We start from the raw sequence: 24,533 nt of genomic DNA, 5'->3' as shown, positions 1-24,533 counted from the left end.
GATTCCCCTCTAAAAAACTCACATTGATTTCCCTCATTCTATCATATGATTATGGGCATAATGATTCCATTCTTTCTATCAGTTTCCTTGGCATGTAAGGAAGATGAATAATATTTATATTATATATGTATAAATAATATTGAACATTATTAATAATATTTATATTATAAATTATATTTATGTTATATAATTATATATTATATATTTTATATAATTGTAAAATAGATAATATTTATCTTCTAAATTATATAATAGTTGCATTCAATTAACTGTGTTACATTTGTATCATATTTGCCATTGCTTTGGTACCAAATAGCAAATTAAGCAACTTATGAACTGGAGTTGTTAGTTCACTATTTACTATTTGAGTTACCTCAGAACTTCTGGGTAAAAAACCAGCTGGTCCTAAAAAATGCATACACAATTATTCACTGCATCAGCTGGTCACAAAAGCTCTTTGCTGCCACTTTGCCTGGAGACAACTCACCTGATCTGTCTCCCACTGTGTAGTAAGCCCTCTAAACATCTGGAGAAGAAACTTCAAGTAAAAGAATTAACTGAGATTTTTCTGTCATGATTTTGCTATCTGTGAATCTTCATGGCAGGACCTGATATTCTACAGATCTTTTGGATTCTAACCTAGGCTTCTTCCTCTCCTCATGCAGTGAGAAGCTAATATTCTTTTCATATCCAAGATTAATAGGAAACTACTCACTGTCTTGGTAAGCAGCTGTTACCTCCAGCCCACCACATATCTCTGTTTTCACTGGATTTATAAATGCTTTTGAAGTCTGTTTCTACCACTTCTCTTTTGTAAAAACCTGCTCTAAAATGAAAAAGGAACAAGCATTGTTTTCACCAGAATGAAATACTTAACTTGAAAATGTCTGAGTTACTTTGGTGGGTTTTCTCCATGGCTAGTTTTGTCAAAAATGCTTCTGTTCAATCCAGTCTTTGATATCCCTTTCAGTTTTCTTTCTACTTTACCTCCCACTTTTTCCAGTGTAGGGCTGAGCCAAAACACATTTAGCATTCACATAATCTCTAATTAACTAATACTCATGAGATAAGGAAATTACATCATGCTCTAAGCATTATTTTGAAAATGAATCAGAAAACCAAAATCTTCATTAAAGCCATAGTATGCTTCCTCTCTGCTCCTGAATTGGTCCTCACAGGCGGTTACAAATACAGCAAGTCTTCCTCTCTGTCAAATTGTTCTGGAGTCTTCTCTGCCCCCAGCCATTGCTCTTCCAGCTGCTAAATGTTAGCTGATTGTTTTTAGAGCAGCCCCTTGTTTCAGTATATATACTTCACAGACAGTTACAAAGAATCAGCTTACAGCCCCATTGGGAGTAAAACCCTATGCAGCATTTAGAACTGGTAGGTACCATCAATGCGTCAAGCACATCTCTTTTTTTTTTTTTGAATGTGTAGTTCCAGAAACATGGAAGAATACAACAATGATGACTCCAAGATGTAGAACTACTAAGAACTCATGATCTTCCTCCCCTCCAGCACTCTACTTCTTGAAACAATCTCTGTAAGACTTATCACTCCTCTTTACTAATTACTCCTCAAACAGACTCAAGTAGAATGAAACCAGTGCTCTTCATCTGCTATCAGGCATACTTGTCCCTGAGTTAAAGGGAAATGTCCACCTTGCCTTATGTCAAGGGAGACATACAGAATTTCATAAGAATGGGGTTATGAGTTGCAGAAGCCAATGAGCCTGCACAAAAGCTCATGGGACTCCACAGGTGAAGACAATCAAAGTAATCTCAATCCCTACGATACTGTCATCAGTGTTTCTGTGTAACCCAGGGAAGAAGAACACTAATCCAAGCATTATCGAAGAGGGAAACAAACACTCTCAGAGGTTTGAGCACTGTCAGCCATCACTGTGTTTCTTTCCCTTCTGAGAATCAGCTGAATATAGCCATAAACTGTAGTTACTCTTTGCTATCTCATATAAAATAATTTTTTCTAGAGCACTTCTCAGACCTCTGACCCATCATAGAACACACCACACAACACATCTGCCAGGGCTTAATGATATCATCTGAAATCACAGAATCTTCTCCAGTCATTCCTTCTGGAGTTCAAGTTTCCCCCTTATTTAAAAAGAACAAAATACTAACTCAGAAAAGCTTTCCAACATTGTTCCAGCTTCTCTTTGAAACCCTTCCTTGACACTTTTATTAAATCACAGGACTGTTTTTAGATGCAATAACATAAAAGAATTTATTTGGCTTGTCAAGGAACCTGTTGACTGGACACAAACACAACCACAAAACAACCACTATTTTTAAAACTAAAAGTAAAATCAGAGTACAGCTTACATATTTTTCATTCTTTTGACAACTGCCAAAATATTAATCCTGGGACACTGCAATGATTTTCTTCCTTTTCCAAGAGGTGGCAGGAAAAGCGGAGTTTTCAAGACAGCTTCACTTTCATGTCATTTGCAACTTAATGAAATACTTGCTTCCTGCTTGGTTAATAAGAACACTTCCAGCTGATTATGGAAACAGGAAGCCGTGCGAAGAGCTGGTTTCTTGGAAGTAAACAGTGAAAAAAATGATTGTTCAATAATAGTATGGTCAATTTAGAACCTTTCCCTCCTCCTTGTGGTCTCTGGAAACAAATACACACCTGCAAATGAACACTGCAGAATTGCCTGCCACTGTCTTCCTTTTTCGAAATGAGACGTTTTGGAAAACTGGGGGAGACAACCAACAGTAAGAGGAAGTGTCCTTTCCAAGAGCACTCTGCTTTTAACTCACTCATCTTAAGAGTCTCACATCCCACTGACAATTATTTTTCTGGGCTCTAAAACATCTTTTTCCTCAGGTTACAGCACAGTCAGTCTCTCCTCCCAGCTCAGACCCTGTTCTTTCTGATGCTGCAGTTTAATTGCTTGTAGGTTATTCTCCCTGCAATGTGCCAACAGGCACAGCTCTTCTGTATCTTTCTACCTGTCACTGTAAAATACATTGAGTGCAGCCAGTTACTGACAGTTGTCTGTTAGTCAATTGAAGCAACAACAGACAGGTTAAATTCATTAAAATCCTCTTCAAGGATCTCCTATGACTTTGGTGTTTAAACTACAATTAAAATAGTGGGGAGGGTGAGAATATGGAGTAAGAATAGTGGTAAAGAACAGGGAGCTGTCTCAGTCTGTGTCCATTCCTAACTGATGATGACAACAGTTGATTCCTAACAGCTGATGACAAATTCTATCAGAGAAGAATAAGCAAAGAGTTACACAGTGATATCCCTCTCACACACAGTCCCAGCTTCCAGCAATATGGAAAAACTCTCTGAGTCCAGAGCTGTATCTCTGCATTTATCTTTGAAGTATTATGCCATGGATTCATCTGATCACTTTTTGAACTCAAGTACATTTCTGGAATCCAAAAGGAACTCAGTTTCAACCACCTGCCTTCTGCCACACTCAGTCACGATCTTCCCAAAACACACCCTCAAGTTATACAAAGTCATTCAGAGAAAAGCTGTGAGACACACACTTCCCCAGCTCAGCTTTTAACCGAAGCCTCATCTCTGTCTCCTTTGGTTGTTCTCTGAAGCTAAGCTAGCACCAGCTGCTGGAGGCAAGGAAAAGCAAATGAAATATTGGCTGCACCAATATCTGTGATGCTGGTATCTTCTGAGAAGGCTTGAGATATTACCAAGGTCAACATTTCATCTGAGACTCATTACTGGATACTTTCTCTGGTCACCAACACCTAAGATACCTGCCTCCTGGAATTATCAGTCTCATTTAGCACCACTGCTAGACTGCAGCAATGCAACCCTCACTTTACAACAGTTAACTGCTGTAAGTCACAAAGGATAACCTAAGCCTAAAATTTTTCACCCCGTTTGAAATAAAAGGCCCTACAGTAGCAGAGCAGTATCATGCTAGGCAACTGGTTCATTGCTAAGTTGGAGGAATGAAGGCCAAAACCCAAAACCCCATTTTGCCATACCTTTTTGATCTTCAAACTTTCCCAGCTTGCTAGGCCTTGTTTTTATTATGAGATATAGCAAGGTGACAGCTTGAGGTATTAAGAGTCTGAGGCCCTTAGTTCAATTCTTTGCTATCAACTGGCCATATAACTGCTAGACCTGCTTTTTTTAGGAAAAAAATCTGCATTGATAGATATTTGTAATGGGGCTTACAAGGTTTAAGCTGTAGTTGTATGAAGCACTCAAATAGATTTGAGTAGAAAAGCCTAACAGAAGGTTCCAAATAAAGAACATGATTGAAAGCATCCTGAAAAATAAATTTACAAAAACAAGTCTGATGTAACCTAGCTGGAAGAGAAGCTCACATAAATAAAATGTGTGGAAGACGAGTAGAATTTTAAAGCGAACTCAAATGTGAAACCAAGTCAATGCTTCCAACTTAAAAATGATGATGTCGAACTTCTAATGAAGTTGTGATGAAGTGATGAAGTGCATTGGGCTTTGATTCTGGAGTGCTCTCTCTGTTACACCATTGGTGGTTGTGAGTAACCAGTCTGTACATTTTCAACCAAGCTTTTCATACCACAGCGTATGGTGGAAAGATTTGGCAATATCTGCCTTTGCTCAAATACCCAGAGACGGGAAAAAAAGAGCGCGAGGGGGAAAATAAAAAAAACAAAATGCAAATGAATTTGGGGCAGACCCACTCTAAACTCTTGAGCCAGATTCAGAGGATTAATGTTACAGTAATACAAAAATACATAAAACAAATGATTACCCTAAGTCCTGACTGTCCTGCAAAGAGCATATGGAGCAAACAGATGTGACAACCCAAAGGCAAGACAAGAGGGCAACACAAAGATCAGGAACCAAAAGAAAAGTTGTTAAGTGCCTTCCCAGCTTCACACCAGATTACTGCTTTACAGCTGAGAATTCCACTCAGATTTTTAAACTCCCAGGCCAGGGCTTCAAGCATACAACACTGCCTCTTAGGGAAACAACAATAGTTTCAAGCAAAACATGCCAAGTTTGGTGGTGGTGGTGAAAGGGCCAGGTTTATTTCAGTTCTCTGGATTATTTAAACAACAAACTGGGTGGTCAAGAGTGCCTGCCATACACTGGTTAGTTGCTTGCTGCTTCACAAAGAATCAGCTAATGGTAGCAGCTAATAAAGTGATCGCTTCAGTTCGAACAGTATGGCTGCCATGGAGATCAAACATCAGGATTTCTTCACTGGTGATGGTAACTACCCAGGCGTGCTTACCATTGCATTTGTTAAACAGGGGTTACTTGGAACGTCACTCTGTTTCTTGGTGGGCCCATGAAGCAACCACTGAACACTTTGGAGTATATATATATATATACCAAGGAAGACCAGACAAAGAATCAGACCAGACCTGAATTCACCCTAAGCATGGAGACAAGCAGTAACTTCCTATCTTTAAACATTCAATGATGAGATTTCAGTGCTTCCTGGAACTGGAAACTGCTTAAGAGGAGAAAAATATTATAATTTCACCATTTCCTGGTAGAAAGGTAACTTCTTTGTGTAAAATAATCAAAATTAAAAATCAATAGTAAAACCTAAGCATTTACCTGCATCTCTTGGTGTTTTTATTGGCTTCCTTTTGGGTTTTGGGGGTAAGGGGACAAAAGGGTTGTGGGGTTTTTTTCAGAGTGGGAGGGTTAATGAGGGCAGTATTGTAGTGATGTAACACTATTTCTAAAAGCTTTAATTTCTATGAACCTCAAGGTCACACTCCAGTCATTGTCTTTCACATGAACATTCTTCTTCCCTATATGATTCTTATCAGAATTTTTATCACCTTAAACCATTTACAGTAGAGACACTGCAAGAGGTGAAGAGTGCAGTCTAGCATTTAAAGAATGAAGACCACAATTTAATAAAATTTGAGTAATGAACAAGCCACTGAAGTGGTAAATTATGTCAATTTATTAAGTTTAGCCTAAACTAGAAAAGACCATGATGACATTCAGAAACACACAGAAATGGAAAAGATACTTGGGACACATGAAGTTAATTTTGATGAAGCTAGGATAACCACTTCAGAAGAATAATTTAATTTATATTGTTGGGTACCATGCAAGAAAGACCAAGAGCAGGGCAACACTATGGACAATTCAGTTAGACCCACCTCCCACAGTACGCAGGACAGTAACCTGAAACAAACACACTTGAATTAAATGTTGAGATTCTGTTGGATATTAAAAGAACAGGTGCTTTTATCTTTTGTGAGCCAATCTGCTCTTCAATGTGTAATGGCTTTCTCTCTGAGTCCACATTTTTATTCTAAAACCTGTTTAATACAGTCTTCTAGCTGAAGGGCTGGTCAAGGCTTCACTGGTGAGGGGTGTGCTATGGGTCTGGCTCTGGGACAGAGAAAAGGTAGTCCTGCCTTAATTGTCTATGCAAGGGGAAGTTTCGGTTCACACCTAATTTCATGTAATTCTTACAAATTTTCTGCACTACTTGGTAAAGTACTTTTATATATGCGAGAACTTTCAACCTTGCCAGTAATCCTTAGATACACAGTCTTTGCCAGAGAAGGATAAATTTTTAGGGCTGTGAATCACATCAGCCAAGAAAAGCACTGGTAAAACCAGTGGAAACCCTGGCAAAAATATATCCATACAATATGGCTACCACATATGACTATATTGACTATATTGACTCAGAACCTTCAACACTACACTAGACATCCACGGTAGCACAGCTTAACAAAATATTTCCATGGGTACATCTCACAAAGAGGAAAAAATCCCAAAAACATCTCCAAGGTGTGAGTTGAAACCCTGGAATAAGGCCGAGGTCTACCTTTCTAGTAGTCATTGTCACGTCTAGTACCCTATGTCTGAAATGCCAGGTCTATGATCCATGGACACTGTGTGACCCCTCTGACATGGGCCTCAACAGCAGAAGATGCTCCCTCCTGGGAAGAGGAGAGGAGCTTGAGAGTGCACAAGCCATGCAATGCTGCAAGTACGTGGGTCGCAGAGATGGTGCTGGCAGGTTGGTAACCATTAAGGCAACAAATTGGTCCCTCTTTGTATTCCTGATCACTGAAATCCAGGCTGCTGAAGTTCTGTAGCTATAAATTTGCCTACAGCAGAAGTCACTGCTGTAGCTTATCTATTATTTTGCTTGCCTGTTGACAGCAAGACAAAAATTCTCAAGCACTGTTCCCTCCTCTTCCCATGGCAAAGGCAACCTGGTCCCTCACTTTTGGTACAACAAAACTGAGACTGAAGTACATGTGCTGCAGCAAGAAAGCAACTTCTCAGCAAAAATGTCGTTTGCTATAGAACAGCAATGATTCTTCCTCACTATTCATGAAGCCTTCCTACCCACCACCAAGTACAACCACTTTGTCACAGTACTCAGCAAAAGCCACTTCAGATTAGCACAATTCTTTCCACTGACACTTTGAATCAATCTCCCTCACAGAAGCTTTTAAGAGACAAGCCCTCACATGCACAGTCAATATTGTTATACTCTTACGCAGATGTTCAACAGCTACTTCTTTCAGCTTAACAGAACAGGTGACAGTGATTCAACTAAAGTGTTTAATACAGCTGTGATCATTGCTAAGAAGAAAAAGGTGATGGTACTTAATCCTGACAGAGTCCAAACACAGGTATCTTGGATATTTCCTTGCACTAGCATTCCATACCATGCCATTGGCTTTCTACACTCCACAGACTGTTCTCCATATTGTAAAACAATGACAAAAATAGCAAGAGAGTTACACGACTGAGTTCATGTACATATCATTTCCAATAAAGCTGGTTTTACCCCTATGCCCACTTAATTTTCAAAAGATAAGGTGCAAAATATGACAGGCTCCAAACACAAGGTAAATTTCATGGGCATTTCAAACATATGAAAGCAGTAGACCATAATAATGCTACCACTAAGCTCTTCAGCAAAAGTAATATAAACTATTTTAAACCATTTAACATCTTTCACAGCTGTTGAGTTGTTTGCCAGGGCTCTGATCCAACTGCTACTACAACTCTCAATAGAAAGGCTATGATGACCTCTCATGTGGATTGGTTGCCATCTTAAAAGCAGGGTGGAATACCCAGCTGTAACACAGGAACACAAGTCTGATGATTATGGATATCTGTCAGACCACATTTCAGTAAAGCTGAAGAGAATTAGAATGTTGATGCATAAAAGACATCTTTTATCCCATGATCGGCAGACAGAAAAAAACAGGAACACTGGACAGAGTTCTTACCAAAATATTCAGTAAAACAATAAATGTTTTTTAATTAATATTAATGTATTAATACCAATACCAATGTAGCATTAAGAAGCAGGCATTCTTTATTTGGCAGATGCACAAGGGGGATAGCTCCTCCTAAAGTAATGCATGCTGGGTACAGGAAAGTTTCTGTTTATATTCTGTATTCTACATACATATTCTTTGATGTCCCAGAATGAACATATATATGATAATATTTTCCCCAAAATCATTAACATATTTTTCCTCCCCTTTATGTATTTCTTCTGTCCTGGGGGTCTATTTGATGGTCCCTAGTTATCAGGGATAATGTTAGAGCTGACCTACTAAGTTAGCAGGACACTGCTGCTGGTGAACTTCCAGTTCTATTTCTTACAGCATGGGCATTGCACAGTTCCATAGGCCAGTGGTTTTGGACGAATAAGGATTGTGTTAACTCATCAGGTGTAGAAAATTTATCATCTGGTAACAAAATTGCACTCTGCTCACTTTAATTTCTTTTCCCTCAATTAGACCTTGTATGTGTCCCCAGGCTGAGTTCAGATGCACAGCTGAAAAGTACGGGGGTTTTCCTTATTATTTGACTGCAAAGGATGAGGGTGGAGAATGGGGTTTTGACTGCACCACTTCTCTATTCCAGTCCTTTGGCTAAAATTCAATCTGGTTCACTTAATAAACAGAATATTGGAAACAGATCAGTCCATCATTACAAACTGAGCAATTTTCCTTCTTAACTTGTAAATAATAGCAGACAACACTGGACTGGGTTGAATGGGATTCCTTTGGCTAAATGTTGACATCTGTAATACAGATGTCAACCTCCAATAAGTTGCTTTTGGCTTCTTTGTGAGCCAGTAGAGACCTAGTCAATGGAGTCTTACTTGTCTTGCCCTAAAACACACATATGGAGTGGCCCAAGTGAATCATGCCCTAAAAATGTTTATTTCTTGCGACTAATTGCAAAATCAACCAAAGGTGTACAGTAAGATGGGTGATGAGATGAGTATCACCCATCATGCATGTCAGCCTAATGACAGTACAGCTGTCACTTTTTCTCTCAGATGACCAGTGCTGGCATCTTATTCCAGACAATCTCAGAAAATGTCTTAACTTCCCCTGAAAGTAAAATCACAAGTTTCTTCCAAGGCCTAAAGCAGTATGAAGTAAGAAGCTTTAATGACTGAGCTGGAATGAAACATGCTCAGCATCATAAGTTACTCTCTTTGCACTATTTGGGAAAGAGATTACATAGAAAAAACACCACTTTCTTGTAGGCTAAAATGAAATATTCTACCTGCTTGACAAAAACCTGAGGGGTGCCAACTAAAAAGATCCATTTGCAAATACAACATTAATAAACCTTTTATAAAAGTCACAACTGAAAATATAAAGAAGATAACAAAGTTTCAGTTACCTGTAGCATAGATTTAACTCATAAAATCCACACACCTATATTATCTAGCTGCAGAGGTGGTGTTGTACACATTGCAGTTGCCCTTTAGCTGATGGGCAGTACTGACGCCCCACTCATGTTCTGGCTCACCACTGCCTGCATAAGAAAAGGCCCGGGATATTATTCTTGTATATGGTGGCAAACACTTCTGAGGGTTTGGTTTAGTGCCACAGAACACAGCCACTGGCTGGTTGAGCTGGGTTTGCTCAGCCCTTTTTTGGTAAGAGGGAGGCCATGGAGGTGGCTTCTTTGAGAAGCTGCTGGAAACTTCCACCATGTCCAGCACAGCCAATCCCTGATGGGTCTGAAGATGGACATGCTGACTGCCAAAGATGGGCCAATGAGAGATAAAGGTAACACCTCTGTGATAACATATTTAAGAAAAAATCAAAACAAAGTGGCAGTGCAGTTTCAATTCCAGCCAGAGAAGAGGAGGTGAGAACATGTGAGGGAAACAACATGGAGACACCAAGGTCGGTGGAGAAGGAGGGGCAGGAGCTGCTCCAGGCACCAGAGCTGAGATTCCCCTGCAGGCCATGGTGATGACCATGGTGCAGCAGCTGAGCCCCTGCAGCCCATGGGGATCCATGGGGGGTGGATGTCTGGAGGAGGCTGTGATCCAGTGGGAGACCCGGTGGAGGAAGACAGGGTGTCCCTGCTTCCAGGCTGGAGCAGCCTGTCCTTGGAGGATTGCCTCATGGAAGAGCAACCCACTCAGTGGCAGTTTTGGGAGGACTGTTCCCTGTGGGAAGAACTCACATTGCAGCAGTTTTGGCAGGACTGCGGCTCATGAGATTGGAACCATGTTGGAGTTCACAGAGAACTGTCTCTCATGGGAAGGGACCCTATATAGCATAGCAGGGGAATGACTTACCTCCCTGAGCCAAGCAGAAGAAACCTCAAGTGATGAACTGACCATGACACTGGCAAAAATAATGAATAGGTAAGGACCCCTTTTAATTGTGTTTATAAAACCTAGGCTTGAAAGAGATCAATTTGAGATAAGTAGGAAAGACAGATGCACGAACTGCATCAGTGACTTCTCCTTCCTTGGATTATCATCAACAATTCCCAAACTAGCAGAGTAGGAGCAGTTCAGACAGATTATCACGTGCAAGGAGTAAAGGCCTGGTCACACATTCTTATTTAATTTCCTGCTTCTCAGCTACCTCAGAACATGGCATTGTTCAAATGGCAAAGACTACAGCTATATCAAAATATAGCACATATACACTTACATAAGCCTTTTCAAAGTGTTGGATTTTTCTTTTTCTGAATAAGGTATGAATTACTGATGATTTTTTTTTCTGGTTCTGACTAGAACTAATAGGACAACAGTACCTACATATAGTCTCAAAAACACTCCTACAATGCACCTGCAGACAAGCCAGAACTCTGAGGTACAAGAGAGGAAAACCTCTCCTAGGATGTCCACTCTAAACTTTGCTTTCTCAAAAGATTTAGACAGCTTATATACTCTTTTGGATTATACTGGAAATGTCTAATTTAAGGAAATGACCCTTCAAATATGCAAGCCTTACAATTTCCTCATCCATCATGGTGACTATCCCTCTGGCTGTTTATAAGCCATGAGCACTGCTGTGGTTTATATAAAGCACTCCTTTCCACAAAGGATTGTACCAGAGATGGTTACTGATCACAATAGCTCACAATCCAAAATCCTGGACTGATGCAATCACTCACTAAAGAGACAATTAGGTCTTAAGAAATACTGACATGAAAAGCAGATTGAGTTGTTGCACTTCAATAATCCCACTGACTTTTTGGATAAAGTCATAGATGAACTGTGGTTGTTTCTGTGCATATGTGGGAGCAGCAGCTCCCAAGCAGTACTGATAGTCAGAAAAGCAATAATAGGAGACCTACAGAACCTTATTAAGCAGCACTTTACCTTTATTACCTTTTCAAGATTTTCAAGGCTTACAATACAAGAATTGCTGCAAAAAAGATTTAGGGACAGGAATAAGGTAAATACTTAGAAGAGACTAACAGTAATAATACATAAGTATTAAGTGTTAAACTGGCTGCACACCATGCAGCTTTCCAGAGCCACACTCAGGAGTATTCTTTTAAAGACAAAAAAGACAGCACTAACACCAAAATAAGAAACATACAGATTATGAAGTCAGAAACATTAGATTTTCAGATAGCCCTCTTGGTAGGCAGAAGAGGAACACAGAAGCCCTGTGAAGATATTCTGCTTGTTCCCTGAAGCAAGCAACTTTGTGTTGAACCCAACAGCATTCAACCAACATAGGGCATTAGATCATTTTGTTACAAAAGGGGAAGGAGAGAGACAGAGAGATAAGGTTAAAAAAGATCAACAGCAACAATGCAGGATAAAATTAAGAAATTTTTAAAGCACTAAGGAAAGAAAAAAAAACCATCACAAATATTTATGTTGCTTATACAAAATATAAATATATTCAAAATAAATTCTGGCATTTGTCCAAGTTCTTTAGATGGGGCAAATTGAAACCAGTGTCACAGCACATTTATATGCAGTATCTCCATTTCAAGGAGGCATTCTGAAGAACTGACTGCATATGTATGTATGTATGTATGTATGTATGTAAAATACAGGCAGAGATACAGACAGCACACCCTGCCCCAGTGCATTCAGCAGGAATGAAAATATCTGCTGAATGAATGAAAATACCTGGTAGAAGCACTACCCCAATTGGGTTAAACACTCATCCATTCCCCCATGTCGGAAATACTTAGTGGATTCAGGAGAGGCTTTGAAAATGCTTTCTCAAGTGAGTAGGATCCCCAGGCAAGATCCTCATCCCTTACTGAAGCCTGCATTAGTGTTTGCCATCAATTTCTATTGACAGGGTTGGGTTGCAGGTTTTGTATTGTCACAGAACAGACTCTGGTTCAGGCCCTCAAACCTGGCTGTCCCTCCAGGGCTCAGCTTCTCAAATCCAACTTATGAATTTTGCTGCTGCAATCTGAGAGCAAAGAGGGACAGCTTCATGGAAACAATCACACAGGCACTACAAGAAAATGGAAACCACTTCCTCCAACTCCTTCCTGCAAGCAGGCACTGGATGGGTTGGTGCCCACTGATGTATCCAAGTCACAGGGAATTTGTGGTCTGCAAATTACAGTTGGAGAGTTCAAGCCTTCCCTTCACTGTGAATTGCAGAGCTCATGAATGGGGACAAACCAGCAGCCTTTCCTGGGCAAGCTGCTTCTGTCCTGGAGGGTCATGCACCACAAATGAGAATTGAACTTACTCTCTTTCACAGGGTTAATACTTTCTCATAAAAAGAATTGAATTTGTTACTGTATGAATTTGACAGTTTTTTCTTTATTAGGGTACATAGCAATGGTTTCTCCTGGTGGCATATACCTGACAGAATTATTCCAATCCACTCAGTGATCCACTTACTGATTTAAAGGTAAAGAGCTATTACAGTTGCATGTAACCACATTTTTTGTGAAGAAAATCCTTATGAGTAAACAATAACAAAAAGGGTTCCTCTTCACAATTTTTTTACTTTGTACCTAAAAGACATTGCAGAACTCAAAGAGCAAAAAATCAGCTTCCAGGTCATGCCACCCCAACTCTGTTGGTGCTTCTGCACTTGCAGGAACACTTGGCACATTTTTTTATATATACTATATAAGGACTGAAGACTTCCTAAAAATATTTAGGGTGCTTTAATGTTGAGAAGTACCTTGAGTGCAGGTAGCTTCAGTTGTGTCCTGGGTGGGGGGAAACAGCTGAAATCCCAGCCAAGAGGCCATGAACTGGCAGTGGCCCTTTGTTAGGACCCTTTGCCACAGCACTGCAGTGCTGGCCATGGAGGGGCACCCAATAAACAACAACAAGGCCCCAGACCAAATATCACCACTGGACCATAAGGCAAGTGTAAGGGGTGTGAAAAGCACATGAGGACCTGGTATACAGACTGTAATGGTACAAAACCCCCATGATTCCTTTGTTCAGGGTTGCATCCCCCACACCCAGGTACCCAGCTTGAGCTGTTATCATGTTGCTGCACCATGATTAAATTACTTAAAGGAACCAGACGTCTGAGACTCAGCTATGGGATACCTTCTGTAAACACTGGGAGGGAAACCTATCTGATTGCATGAGAGTGGTGTGTGTGGGGAGTCAAGCAGGGCCACCCCTCTACAAGGGAGCTTTGGATGCAGCAGCAGAAGTCCGGAGTAGTGGGAACGTAACTGCCAGTGGCTCCTGGATGGTCAGAGAGGAAACTTTCCTTAACATGACAAAGTTCCTAGCTTTTCAATTTTGGCATCCTTTCTAGCTCATTGAGCACACAAGCCAGATTTGCAAGCCAAGCGATAGAGCTTAGTCTCTTAAAGGACAGGAATTTTAAAGCCTTTTTATCAGACCATTGTCCCTATACATTTTGTCTTTACTAAAACTGCTTTGTATGGCTAACGGTACATTTCATTTGCTACTATCTAGATTCTAACAGGTCAGAAACATGTAAAATAAGGTATAAATTTATGACAACCTGTTTCAACTTACATTCTTTGTTACCCATTTTTATTTTTACTCTCTTTTCTTCTCACTGAAGTTATTAATGTCTGCTCCCCTTTAGTCAATATTGCCAAATGAGCAGCTGTAAGTCTGCTAATAGGATGAAAGGGTAACATGACAGAGTATGCACCTTTCCTCAATTTCTGCACCCTAGGACTTCAAGATTAATTCAACTCCACACCTGCAGTTATGTAGTGAGTATCTCCTTATGAGAGAAAGGGAGAAAAAGCGTTTTGTGCCAAAGCAGCTCTATGCTGCTACCTATCACCCTCACATTTCTTCAAACATATTGACACACACTTTTTGCTTTAGAAACTAGGGCATTGGGTTAGCATTATGTGTTGCCACCCAAACTGAACACAGTTCATGAAAGAGTCTCCCAGGAAGATTATGTTCTGACTAAGAGGAGGTTATAGGTTTGGAACATACCCAGAAGCCATAGCCAGCAAAATTAATTGTTTTTTCTTTAGCCTAGAGAGTTTTCTATTGGAATTTCCTTTCAGTGTTTCCTGATGAAATGCCATGGTCATTCCTTCCTAAAGGTAGCAAAATTAAAGGATAATAATTTTAGGCACTCCCCAGCTTAGACAGGATAAGGTGACTGACTCTGTGCGTGTGCCTGTGTGTGTGTGTTAGAGATCAGCACACATTCTGATATTCTTCCATGTGTTCTAAACAGGAAAACCACTAAGATAAACAAGCTGTTCTCTACTGCAGTTCTGCAGCAAAATTCTACCCTTAAGTGTATTCCCCTTAAATGTAAATTTGTCCCAAAGAAGCAAATAATAAACTTTCACAGTACAATTTGCCATCATGTATTTAGTTTATGTAACTCTACAAAAAACATGTTAGAAAGTTTCAAAAACAGTAGTGTTGCCTTCTCTGCTGCTTCTTTCCACCTGAGAAAAACTCTTCAGTTAACCAGGAGTGCCAGAGAAAGCAAAAATATTCCTATCCGTCATTGCCTGCCTTTTAAAATTATTTTTTTCCTAGCACAAAGCTAGCTTTTATCTCTGCTTGGCAATTCACCTCCTAAAGTGCCATCACTGGAAAATGCAATTACTTCTTTCAGATAAAAGTCCCATGAAGTGCCTCACAAAACTATGGACTCTCATATCAAAGAACCATGGAAAGGCTTGGGATGGAAGGAACCTTAAAGATATCTAATTACACCCCCAGATATCTCACAGGCAGGGACACCTTTCACTAGACCAGGTTGTTAGGGCCCCATCCAGCTTGGCCTTGAACACTTCCAGGGATGGGGCATCCACAACTTCTCTGGCCAACCTGTTCTAGTGCATTACCGCCCTCTGAATAAAGATCTTCCTAACCTCTAATCAAAACCTACTGTCTATTAGTTTAAAAAAAAAGTCACTCTTTTTTTAAATCCCCTTCAAGTCCTGGAAGGCTGCAATGAGGTCTCCTTGGAGCCATCTCTTCTGCAGGCTGAACAACCCCAACCTTTCAGTCTTTCTTTGTAGGATGGGTTCTCCAGCCCTCTGACTAATCTCCACCCTAAATCTGCCTCTCCTGAGTCTCCAAAAGCTTTAATCTGCAAATGAAATCTCTTTTTGAAAAACTACAATATCAGACAAATACGTCAGTGGGCAGACAGCAAAGCCAGGCATATGTCTGCAACTGAATATCTAAAAGCAGCAGTGAAGTGTCATGCTTCATTAAGAGTCTGCATGCAGTAAAAATAATTCTCAACTCTGCCAAAACTTGAGAAATATGCTTTTTTGAGATACTCTGCTTGAAAAATAAATCATGTTTCTTTGCCACTACAGAACATATCAATGGGACAAGTTCATCAAAGGGCTTTGCAAGCAAAGATTTACACCTTTTTAGGTTTTAGCAGGGTACTCTACAGTTTAAAAAACAGAGGCAAAGCAGAATTTAATCAGCTACTGTGCTGTAAGTCTACTAACTGAGCCTCATTCAAAATGCCATTTATTTCATTTGGGGACTACAAAATCTCTAGCTGGATTCATAAATAAGATTAGCCAGGCACCTTGACAGCTACTTCACCACAGCAACCAAATTTCCGCCTGGGCCATAAACAACATATTTGGCTGTTTTCATACATAATTGCAAAAGTCACAGAGCAACAGTGAACTTCAATAAAATCAATTACCTTGTTAAATTGGACCAATTTTTTCAAATCTTTTTCAAAGATTTTATGATATATAAGCTCTGTACAGAGCAGAAAACATTCAAAGGCACTCTCCAACTATAAAGGAGATAGTCGCTCACCCAATTCTATCACCTAGCAATGTGAGGAGAAAAAAAAGAAATTGTTTTTATAACCTGTGAGGATGGGCAGAGGAGGATTTCTGGACACAAACTCTACCTTCAGCTCACAGCTGAAAACCTCCAATGGCTTGAAGACAACACAAGCATCTTTGCACTACCACACGGCTCTCTAGCTACACTGTCCCGTAAAAAGCTCCCAAACAGTTAACAGTACAGTACCTGATACAACTTGCTTTCCCACTTAGCTGCACTAGATCTCACAGCATCTTACTTACAGATCTCACAGCACTTAACTACTTGCAGTGTGGGTCCCCCCCATGAAAGGAGGTATATTTGGCAGCTTGATTTTGGTCATATTGTACAGGACAGTTTTTAACTGGACTATAAACTGACTCCTGAAAGATAATCTTCCTTGTTCTTGGTGAACCTTGTACAAACCTTTGAAAAAGCCAAAAGTAACTCCATGATCATTAACAGTATTTAAATCTTGATACAGTTAATGCTCATCTCGAAGATGTCATTGACTCCTAATACTCCTTTTTGTACTCCTAAATCCATTTACTTAAGAGGTGATGAAAAGAGTTATGCAGCTGACCACTGTTCTTCCTTTGCCCATATGAGCTCTGCAGGAAAAAATGCAGCTTCTCTTCTCCCTGGCTTATTTTTCAAGGTGAGACATCAGCTCTACTCAGTGCCAGACAGAATTTATCCAAAAAAAGATGATTGATCACTTTACAGAATAAGGCAGAAGAAAACACTACTTACTTATTTTTATTTGTATTTATGTATTAAAACACATTTATTTTGCTCTGCTGGAGGGGAGACAGGCTGTTCTAATAGATTATCAGTGGACTTTGTACAGTTTTGGTAAACAGAACTTTTCTGGAAAGCATGCTTCTTGTAAATAAACCCCTATCTGTGCTTCATGATGACCCCACCTATCCCACAGCCTTTTAAGGCTGCACACATGTTATGACTGCATCTGGCTGGGCCTAACAGTTTCTCCAGCTGGCTCCACAAAAGGGTGAAATAAAGTTACATAAAACAAGCAAAAGGAAAAACCCAAAGGCATCAACTCTGCTCTTGGTCTTAATGCTGAATCTCACTGCAGTCATCATTCTGTGTAGTAAAACTACACTTTAGTCTTGCCGTGATGATAAACTTTCTACTACAGGCTGAAGAAGTTCAGCATTCCCTTTGTCTAAGTGATCCAAACCCTGTGAAATTCTAGATAATCATGACCAAGTTTTCATTGTTGTTGTTGCTGGAAAAGCAGTCTCTGCTTCAAGTGTTATCTCTATCCTGTAATACTACCAGCAAAACCTTTACATAGAGACATTAATTGACAGGCAGACAACTCTCAGAAAAAAGCATATGATCAAGGTGACACCATCTCTACATCTCACGACTGAGATCAAATGCTTTGTTACCCAATCCCCAGAAAAAAGCTAAAGTACTATGAATCAAAAAGAAAAGACTTCAACATATGCAACTCTCTTAGATGAGATCAAACAGATACAGAGGGAGAAACATCCATGACCACAGACCTTGACTGAAATAGGTGAGCACTAGTGATGAAGTTTGTGTGAGGTCAGAAGCCTAGAGTATCTTTAAAAGCAAGTGATTCACAGCAGACAAAGACCAGAAACACACCCATAAAAACATAAATTTTTGGCTACAAAACTCAGCAATGAATAAAGCACAATTGTGCCTTTCTGTTAAAAAGTCGGTGTTTTTTTTCAAACCTGTCTGTATATACACTAGCTCTTCACTTACACAGCTTTATGCAAAAGGCTGTTACTTCTCAGCCCCATCCTTCCCGTAAGCTATGTCTGGATCCATTAAGAATTAATATTATGACTTACATGAAACTAACCAAGAAAAAGATCCCTGGAAAATATCAACACAATGTCTAGTTTAATCATGTGCCAGCACTGCTGATGGTGTCTGCAGCTATTAGAGCATCCACTCTGTACACAGACAACTGTGACTGGTAGCAATAGGCAGCCCAGCTGTCTGGCCTACAGTGGGGTAAGAAACCAGATGGTGCTTCTTTAATAAATGCAGGAATTCTTCAAGGGGCTTTCAACATGATCACTATTACACTTCTGTGATAAATCAAGGAAGGTGTGTTTTGATCCTGCATAAATCTGCTGGCACAATGTGCTTTTGTATCGCTGTAAAATTCTCATCCTATACACTGATAAATCTATGCTAAATATCAGGAAAGCCCACCTAACCAGGAAACAACCAGGGCAGTCATCAGGAAAGGGAAACAATGGTTCCTCAGAGTCACTGCCTTGATCACAGCACCTCTTAAGCCCATTGCCCCAGTGTTCTGAAGACCATCAAATAAGTGCAGTTGTCATGAGAAAATTCTACATTTCAGCTGCAGGCCCAGATATTAAGGAGACACTTCTAAATCCTCCAAATCCATTTGTTTTCTTAGAATTCTCTGATTGGAATCCTTTCTGCAAACTCTGCTTCTTTTCCTCTTAATACCACATTCCATTTTTCTACCATTCCTTACACCAAAAAAAAAACCCAAATCCTTTTCTAAAAGAAAGGAAAAAAAAAACTAATCAGATTTAAATTTTGCATCCGTGTACCCCAGCAAAACTGACAGACAGTTGTCACACAAGGTACTCATCTCCTCTTAGTAGTTTTATCACCACTGAAGGAGAGATCTTTAATGGCAGTGCCATCCTCCCCAGAGAGCTGGAAGAAGAATGTTCCAGCAGTGAATCACCTCCTAAGAGACACAAGGGAACAGCTATGCATTGACATGAGAAAGCCTGGGGTGCTCCTGAACTTCTCAACAGCCATGTTCTCCTCAATGTAGCAGTCAAACCCTCAAAAGTTGTTTAAATTAAAACAATACAGCTTTTGGAGACAACACCTGAGGTTCTGTCAGTATTGGTTTTATTACCCATGTATATTAAAGGAAGTTTCTTAACTAGTAATCATCAAAAAGGTTCCAGTGAGGACAGGCAATTTTAAACAAAACTATAAAAGTCATATCACTCCTCTACAACTCTATGCCCACTACAAAACCAAATGTAATGCATTTTGAAGTCCCAAAGTGTTTCAAATTTCATTCTCTGTTCTCAACCAGAAAACCATGTTTTCTCATGAACCACCACAGCTCTAGCAACTTGAGCTGCAATTTGATAGTCTGTGCTGTACAAGATGAAGCTGCCAGCTACATCTATCCTGCAAACCTTCTGAGATCCACTTAGTCACACAGATACGAGGAAATACAGACTTTAATAGTCAAATTCAATAGCAGCAATAAGAAAAGTAGCTACTGTCCTGAAAGGGACTCACAAATAGGAAATGAGTCATGCTCAAAACATGGACACTTATTAATTGCAAAACAATTAAATGTCAGTTTATTTGCAGACTGCAATTCTTTTAGTGCTCAGTTTTGCTGGGGTTTCTTGAGATCATATCTCTCAAAAATTTCAGGCAGCTTGTAGAGATCTGTTTTTCCAATGGTTTTCCTCAGTCCTTCCATTTTGTACCTCCCGGATACTAGAATTGCATGTTGATAAGATAATATCATCCAGCAAGGCCTGGAAAATGCTTTCATTTAAACTAATTCAACCCACAGTGTTCTGCTGTGCTCCATTTGGACTGGGGACCTTGTGTACCTAGCAGAGTTTGTCAAGTTAGCACATCAGGTCACATGGAAGTCCAAACAGCTTCTCTCTCCTTCATTACAAGCAGTCCAGAATTGACATCCTCACGCCACATGGACCCCTTTGTGACCAGTGACATAAATAATAATGAAAAGAATGTATTAAGGATGCAGCCACAAACAACTCAATTTGCCATGCGGGAGAATTCATCAGACATACAGTAAATAAAAGGAAAAAGGGAAGCCTAAATGAAGTATTTGTATATTTTAAGCCCACATATTTTTAGTCACCCATTCCATCACAAATACATGCAATAAAGGAGAACTCCAGTTTGAATTTGTGGAGGGTTGTTTTTGTTTGTTTTTCAGGGGATGTGTTTTACTAGCTATTACTTCAGAATATCAGTAATCATGACCCATATTTCCACTCCATCAGAGTGTGCAGGGCTCTCTTCGATGCTTCTAATGTCATGTAGTCTTGTGGATAACACCATCTTTTTCAGAAAAGCACAGGGATTATCTTCTTCCACTATTTTCCATTCACCCTTACAAAATTTCCTGCTGTTCTTCAAATAGTGAAAAATGGCTGCTTGTATCACATAGAAAACCAGTAGTCTTGTTCATTAACCAGCTATTTTGCTTTGTTGGTAAATTGCTGGTATTTTTAAACATGTTTAAATGTTTCCCTTGCCTATAAAAATTCAATTTCCCAGGAATTTTCCAGAACAACAGTTTTTACCTTTGCATTCCCAAAATTCCTTGGAAATGTCACAATAATTTAAAGTGTTTCTTGGGCATATGTAGCTCTTTAATGAATTCTGTGCAGTATCCAAAAACTACAAGAGCTAGTGTGAAAGAAATCATTATTGGGTTAAGATAGGCACGTGGTTCCTTTTGATCCAAACTCAATAATGTGAAGTCTAACCAGATGTGTTCATTGGAGAAAGACCAGGATTAGTAAAATCAGTGATATATTTTCTAAGTAAAGGTAATCTTATAGGCCTACATTTTACTTAACAAGCATTTCCACAGCAGAAAGCACTGGTTGTTGCAGAAACAAAAAAGTGTGGACGGTATGTAGTTTCTTCAGACATCCATGCAATTTAATAGAACAGCATTTCCTCCTTGGTGCCCTTATTTATTTTATTTTCTCTCAACAGCATAAAATGCACAAAATATTGATGAGTCAGAAGATAAAATTTATCTCCCATTCTCACAGTTTTTAGGTACAAAAAAGCTTCCTGGAAAAGCTGATATATTTAGAAAAATCTGGATGTACTGTATTCTCAAAACAAGAAAATGCCAAGTGTCATCCATCAAATTTAGGTCACACTCACCCATGGGAGTAAGTCCTTCAGTAACGACTGGTGATAAAGATTAGTATTTGTAAGACAACAATATGTGGTTTAAAAGATAAATATCCTGCCTATGTGATTTTAAAATCCATTCTATACATTTTTAGCATAGAAGAAAATTGTTCTGCTTACTCTGAAAACAATGGCACCTGGGTGACATTTCTTCAGCACCTGCCAAATGAGGGTATCTACAGTTCTAGCAAGCTCTAGATGAAGAGCTTGTCACAGGAAAAACAGACCTTTTCTATGTCTCTGTCTGGAAAGCACTCTCTGTATCCCTAGGACCATGATGCATGTGAAATTAAGTTATCCCACTGCTGCTTTCAAGCCCAGATGAAATCCACAGGGCCCTTCAAATCCAAGAGCCCAATTACTCCATTGCAGGCCCCACGTTATCCTGCCATTCCCATGCAGATTATATCTGGCTTTTGTGTGGTCAAGCCTTAAAACTAAACAGTAAACCTGCTGTTCCTAATAAAACAAGATGCTGTCTCCTTGGGAATAATACCTGTAGCAACAAACCAAGGCAAAAGGATAAAGAGGGAGAGAAAGAGAGAGAAAGAAACACCTGCCTGATCAAACATTTAAAAAAATGTATTTTCCTGGCACTTGAAGGTGCTCAGACTGACAAATCATGCCAAGCAAGAAGTTCTGAACTTCTACTTATCAGGAAATCAAACATCTGAAATCGAAGCAGCACCACTGTGATTAGTTGAATAATTTTTTTAAAAGAGTGGAATGTAGCAAGGCCAAAGTAAGGAAGGACATGAATGAACTAACCTTGACATATGCTAGGTAATGCTCACACTTTTCCTGCATGAATGACAGTTGTAACTTTTCTGTGATCTGCCCTGCTGCCTCTCCAGAAGTCACAAAATAAACTCTGGGTTGCAGGCTCTTTTCCTTCTTTGCCACATCAGCAGTCAAGTTATAATTCAAACCTGTTTTAAAAAGGAAGAAGAAAACAAAGGATGTCAGTATACAAGTTATTTTCCAGCCGTCCATCAATGGATCCTGTCACTTCCGGGGCATCTATGCTTGAAGAAAGGTCAACCCTTGAGGGCCCTCAATCAATCACTAAGTTCCCTGTAGCTACAGAAAACCAGATCCAATTACAAACATACTCCCATGTTAGGTATCACTATTACTCCCAGCCCATCCTTTCCCATAGGAAACAATGTGTAATACATCTACGTACACTTAACAGAAAAAAACCCCAAAAAGTGAAACAAAACAACAAAAAAACCCCCAACAACAACCTCCTACAAAAAAAAAACAAAAAACAAGATATTTAAACTGCTCCTGACAGAAGAAGCAGAAATCCCAACACAAACAACAGCAGCAACTTCAAACTCTGCTTTCCTTCTAAAACAGCACAAACCATGCAAATGTCAACCAGGATGTGGCACTTCCTGACAATTGTTTTCATTGATTTGCAGTCATCTTAGCAAGGAATCTTAGCATTCATATCATATAATTCCCCACACACAACTTTTTTGCTTCCAAAAAGCAACCTGGGGCAGTGAAGGGCTAGGGAGATAACAGGCCAAACTTATCACTGCTGGTAGTGTAAGTTCTTCCTGCTCACTCCAGTAGGAGATCATAAGACAAGTTTTCACTAGCAACTTAACTCTTCCAAATAATGCCTTCAAACATTTGTCCTGCAGCTTTAAGTGAGTTTTCTCTCTTTCTACTGATGATCTACCCACCCAGCTTCACACAATGAAAATAAAACTCTGGCATGAATTTGACGAGCTCAGAAGAAGGGTTCAATTCTTCTAATGACTATTCATTTTCCTTAACTAAAGTTAAATGCCTAAAAGCTTTGATAATGGTTCCCTCTGAGAAATTTTTTCTCATATCTTCAAGACGGCTGCTACCCAGCAGACCAGTTGAACTATTCCAGCCAGTAAGAGATGCACCAAGTAAATGGCAGCAGGCATTTTATAATGGATTCTCATCCTAAAGAGCATGTACATACCTATGATGCAAGAGTCATCCCATAGGGCTGAAAACACCCCTGGAAGCAGTGGGGAGTGAGAAGAGATTAAGATCAGGCCATGGTATCCCACAAGCTAAAAAACATGAATCACAGCTGGCAGTGCTAAAGGATGGATTGCACACTCTGAACCACTTAGAACCTCCCTTCCTCACCCACTAACATAATGACAAAGCACACAAACAGCAGGAGGCAAAATGCTCATCAGGAATAAGGACATCTGTAAGTGCTTGCCTAACTACTAGCTATAGTACTGATTTGCCAGGGGGGTAAGAGGGAGGCACCACATGGAAAAAATGAAGAACTAACTAAATAATTACAAAAAGCCATTGGAAAAGGAATGTGCTTCTTTGCTGTCTCTGCCAGTAATTAATTATGAGGAGAAAATGATTCATGAACTTTGCTTGCAAAGAAAATTCTTAAGCATTGAAAGCATTAAAAAAAAAAAAAGCACTAGCAAAAGAGAATGTATAGGACATTCCCTCCATCCTCTTCCAAAAAGCTTTCTTTTTCCCAGCACTTCCCACCTTGTTTCGAATCCGCTCTCATAGTGTTGTCCCTGGGTCTAAGTAGGGAACCATCCACACTGCTGCATACACTGAACAACACATCACTGCAGCACATCTGCTTTTGAGGCACTCTGAGGGTAAGCACTGACTCATGCCTGCCTCCAAACAGGCTGGAAAAATGAGAGACAGACAGAAATAATTCTCCTGCACCAAAGTATAGCTGCATACAGGTTTGAAGATGAGAATCTGCTTTTGAAAAATTTTTGATTAGGCATGTTTCTTCAGTCCTAGGAACATGTTTAAACAGTGAAAATATCAAACAACCTATTATCCTACATTAAATCTTGCCAGTCTTTCAGGCAGCAGTATTAGGGACATGAGGACTACCCTAGAAATGGATCAACACACAAGCAATGTACACCTGAAATGAAGAGTACAGAAGAAAATTTGGAGCAATTTCTAACATAACTACCTGCTTAGCTCTAATCAAATAACCAAAAACCCTTCATTTTCATAACCACTGAAATTCACCTAATTCTCA

General features: G+C 39.6%; 1 protein-coding gene across 1 annotated transcript in view; it reads right to left on the bottom strand.

Annotated features, from left to right (window-relative positions):
* ITGA9 (integrin subunit alpha 9) overlaps window positions 1-24,533 on the bottom strand; it is a 219,723-nt gene that overhangs the window by 145,011 nt on the left and 50,179 nt on the right. The window contains exon 15 of the mRNA XM_058833171.1: window positions 22,265-22,425. Within this exon, the coding sequence (XP_058689154.1) occupies window positions 22,265-22,425 (161 nt within the window). The remainder of the gene's footprint in view (window positions 1-22,264; window positions 22,426-24,533) is intronic.

This window comes from Poecile atricapillus, chromosome 2 (genome assembly GCF_030490865.1).
Source record: "Poecile atricapillus isolate bPoeAtr1 chromosome 2, bPoeAtr1.hap1, whole genome shotgun sequence".
Classification (NCBI taxonomy): domain Eukaryota; kingdom Metazoa; phylum Chordata; class Aves; order Passeriformes; family Paridae; genus Poecile; species Poecile atricapillus.
Note: the sequence above shows the minus strand (reverse complement) of the source record. Positions and strands in the feature narration are given on the sequence as shown.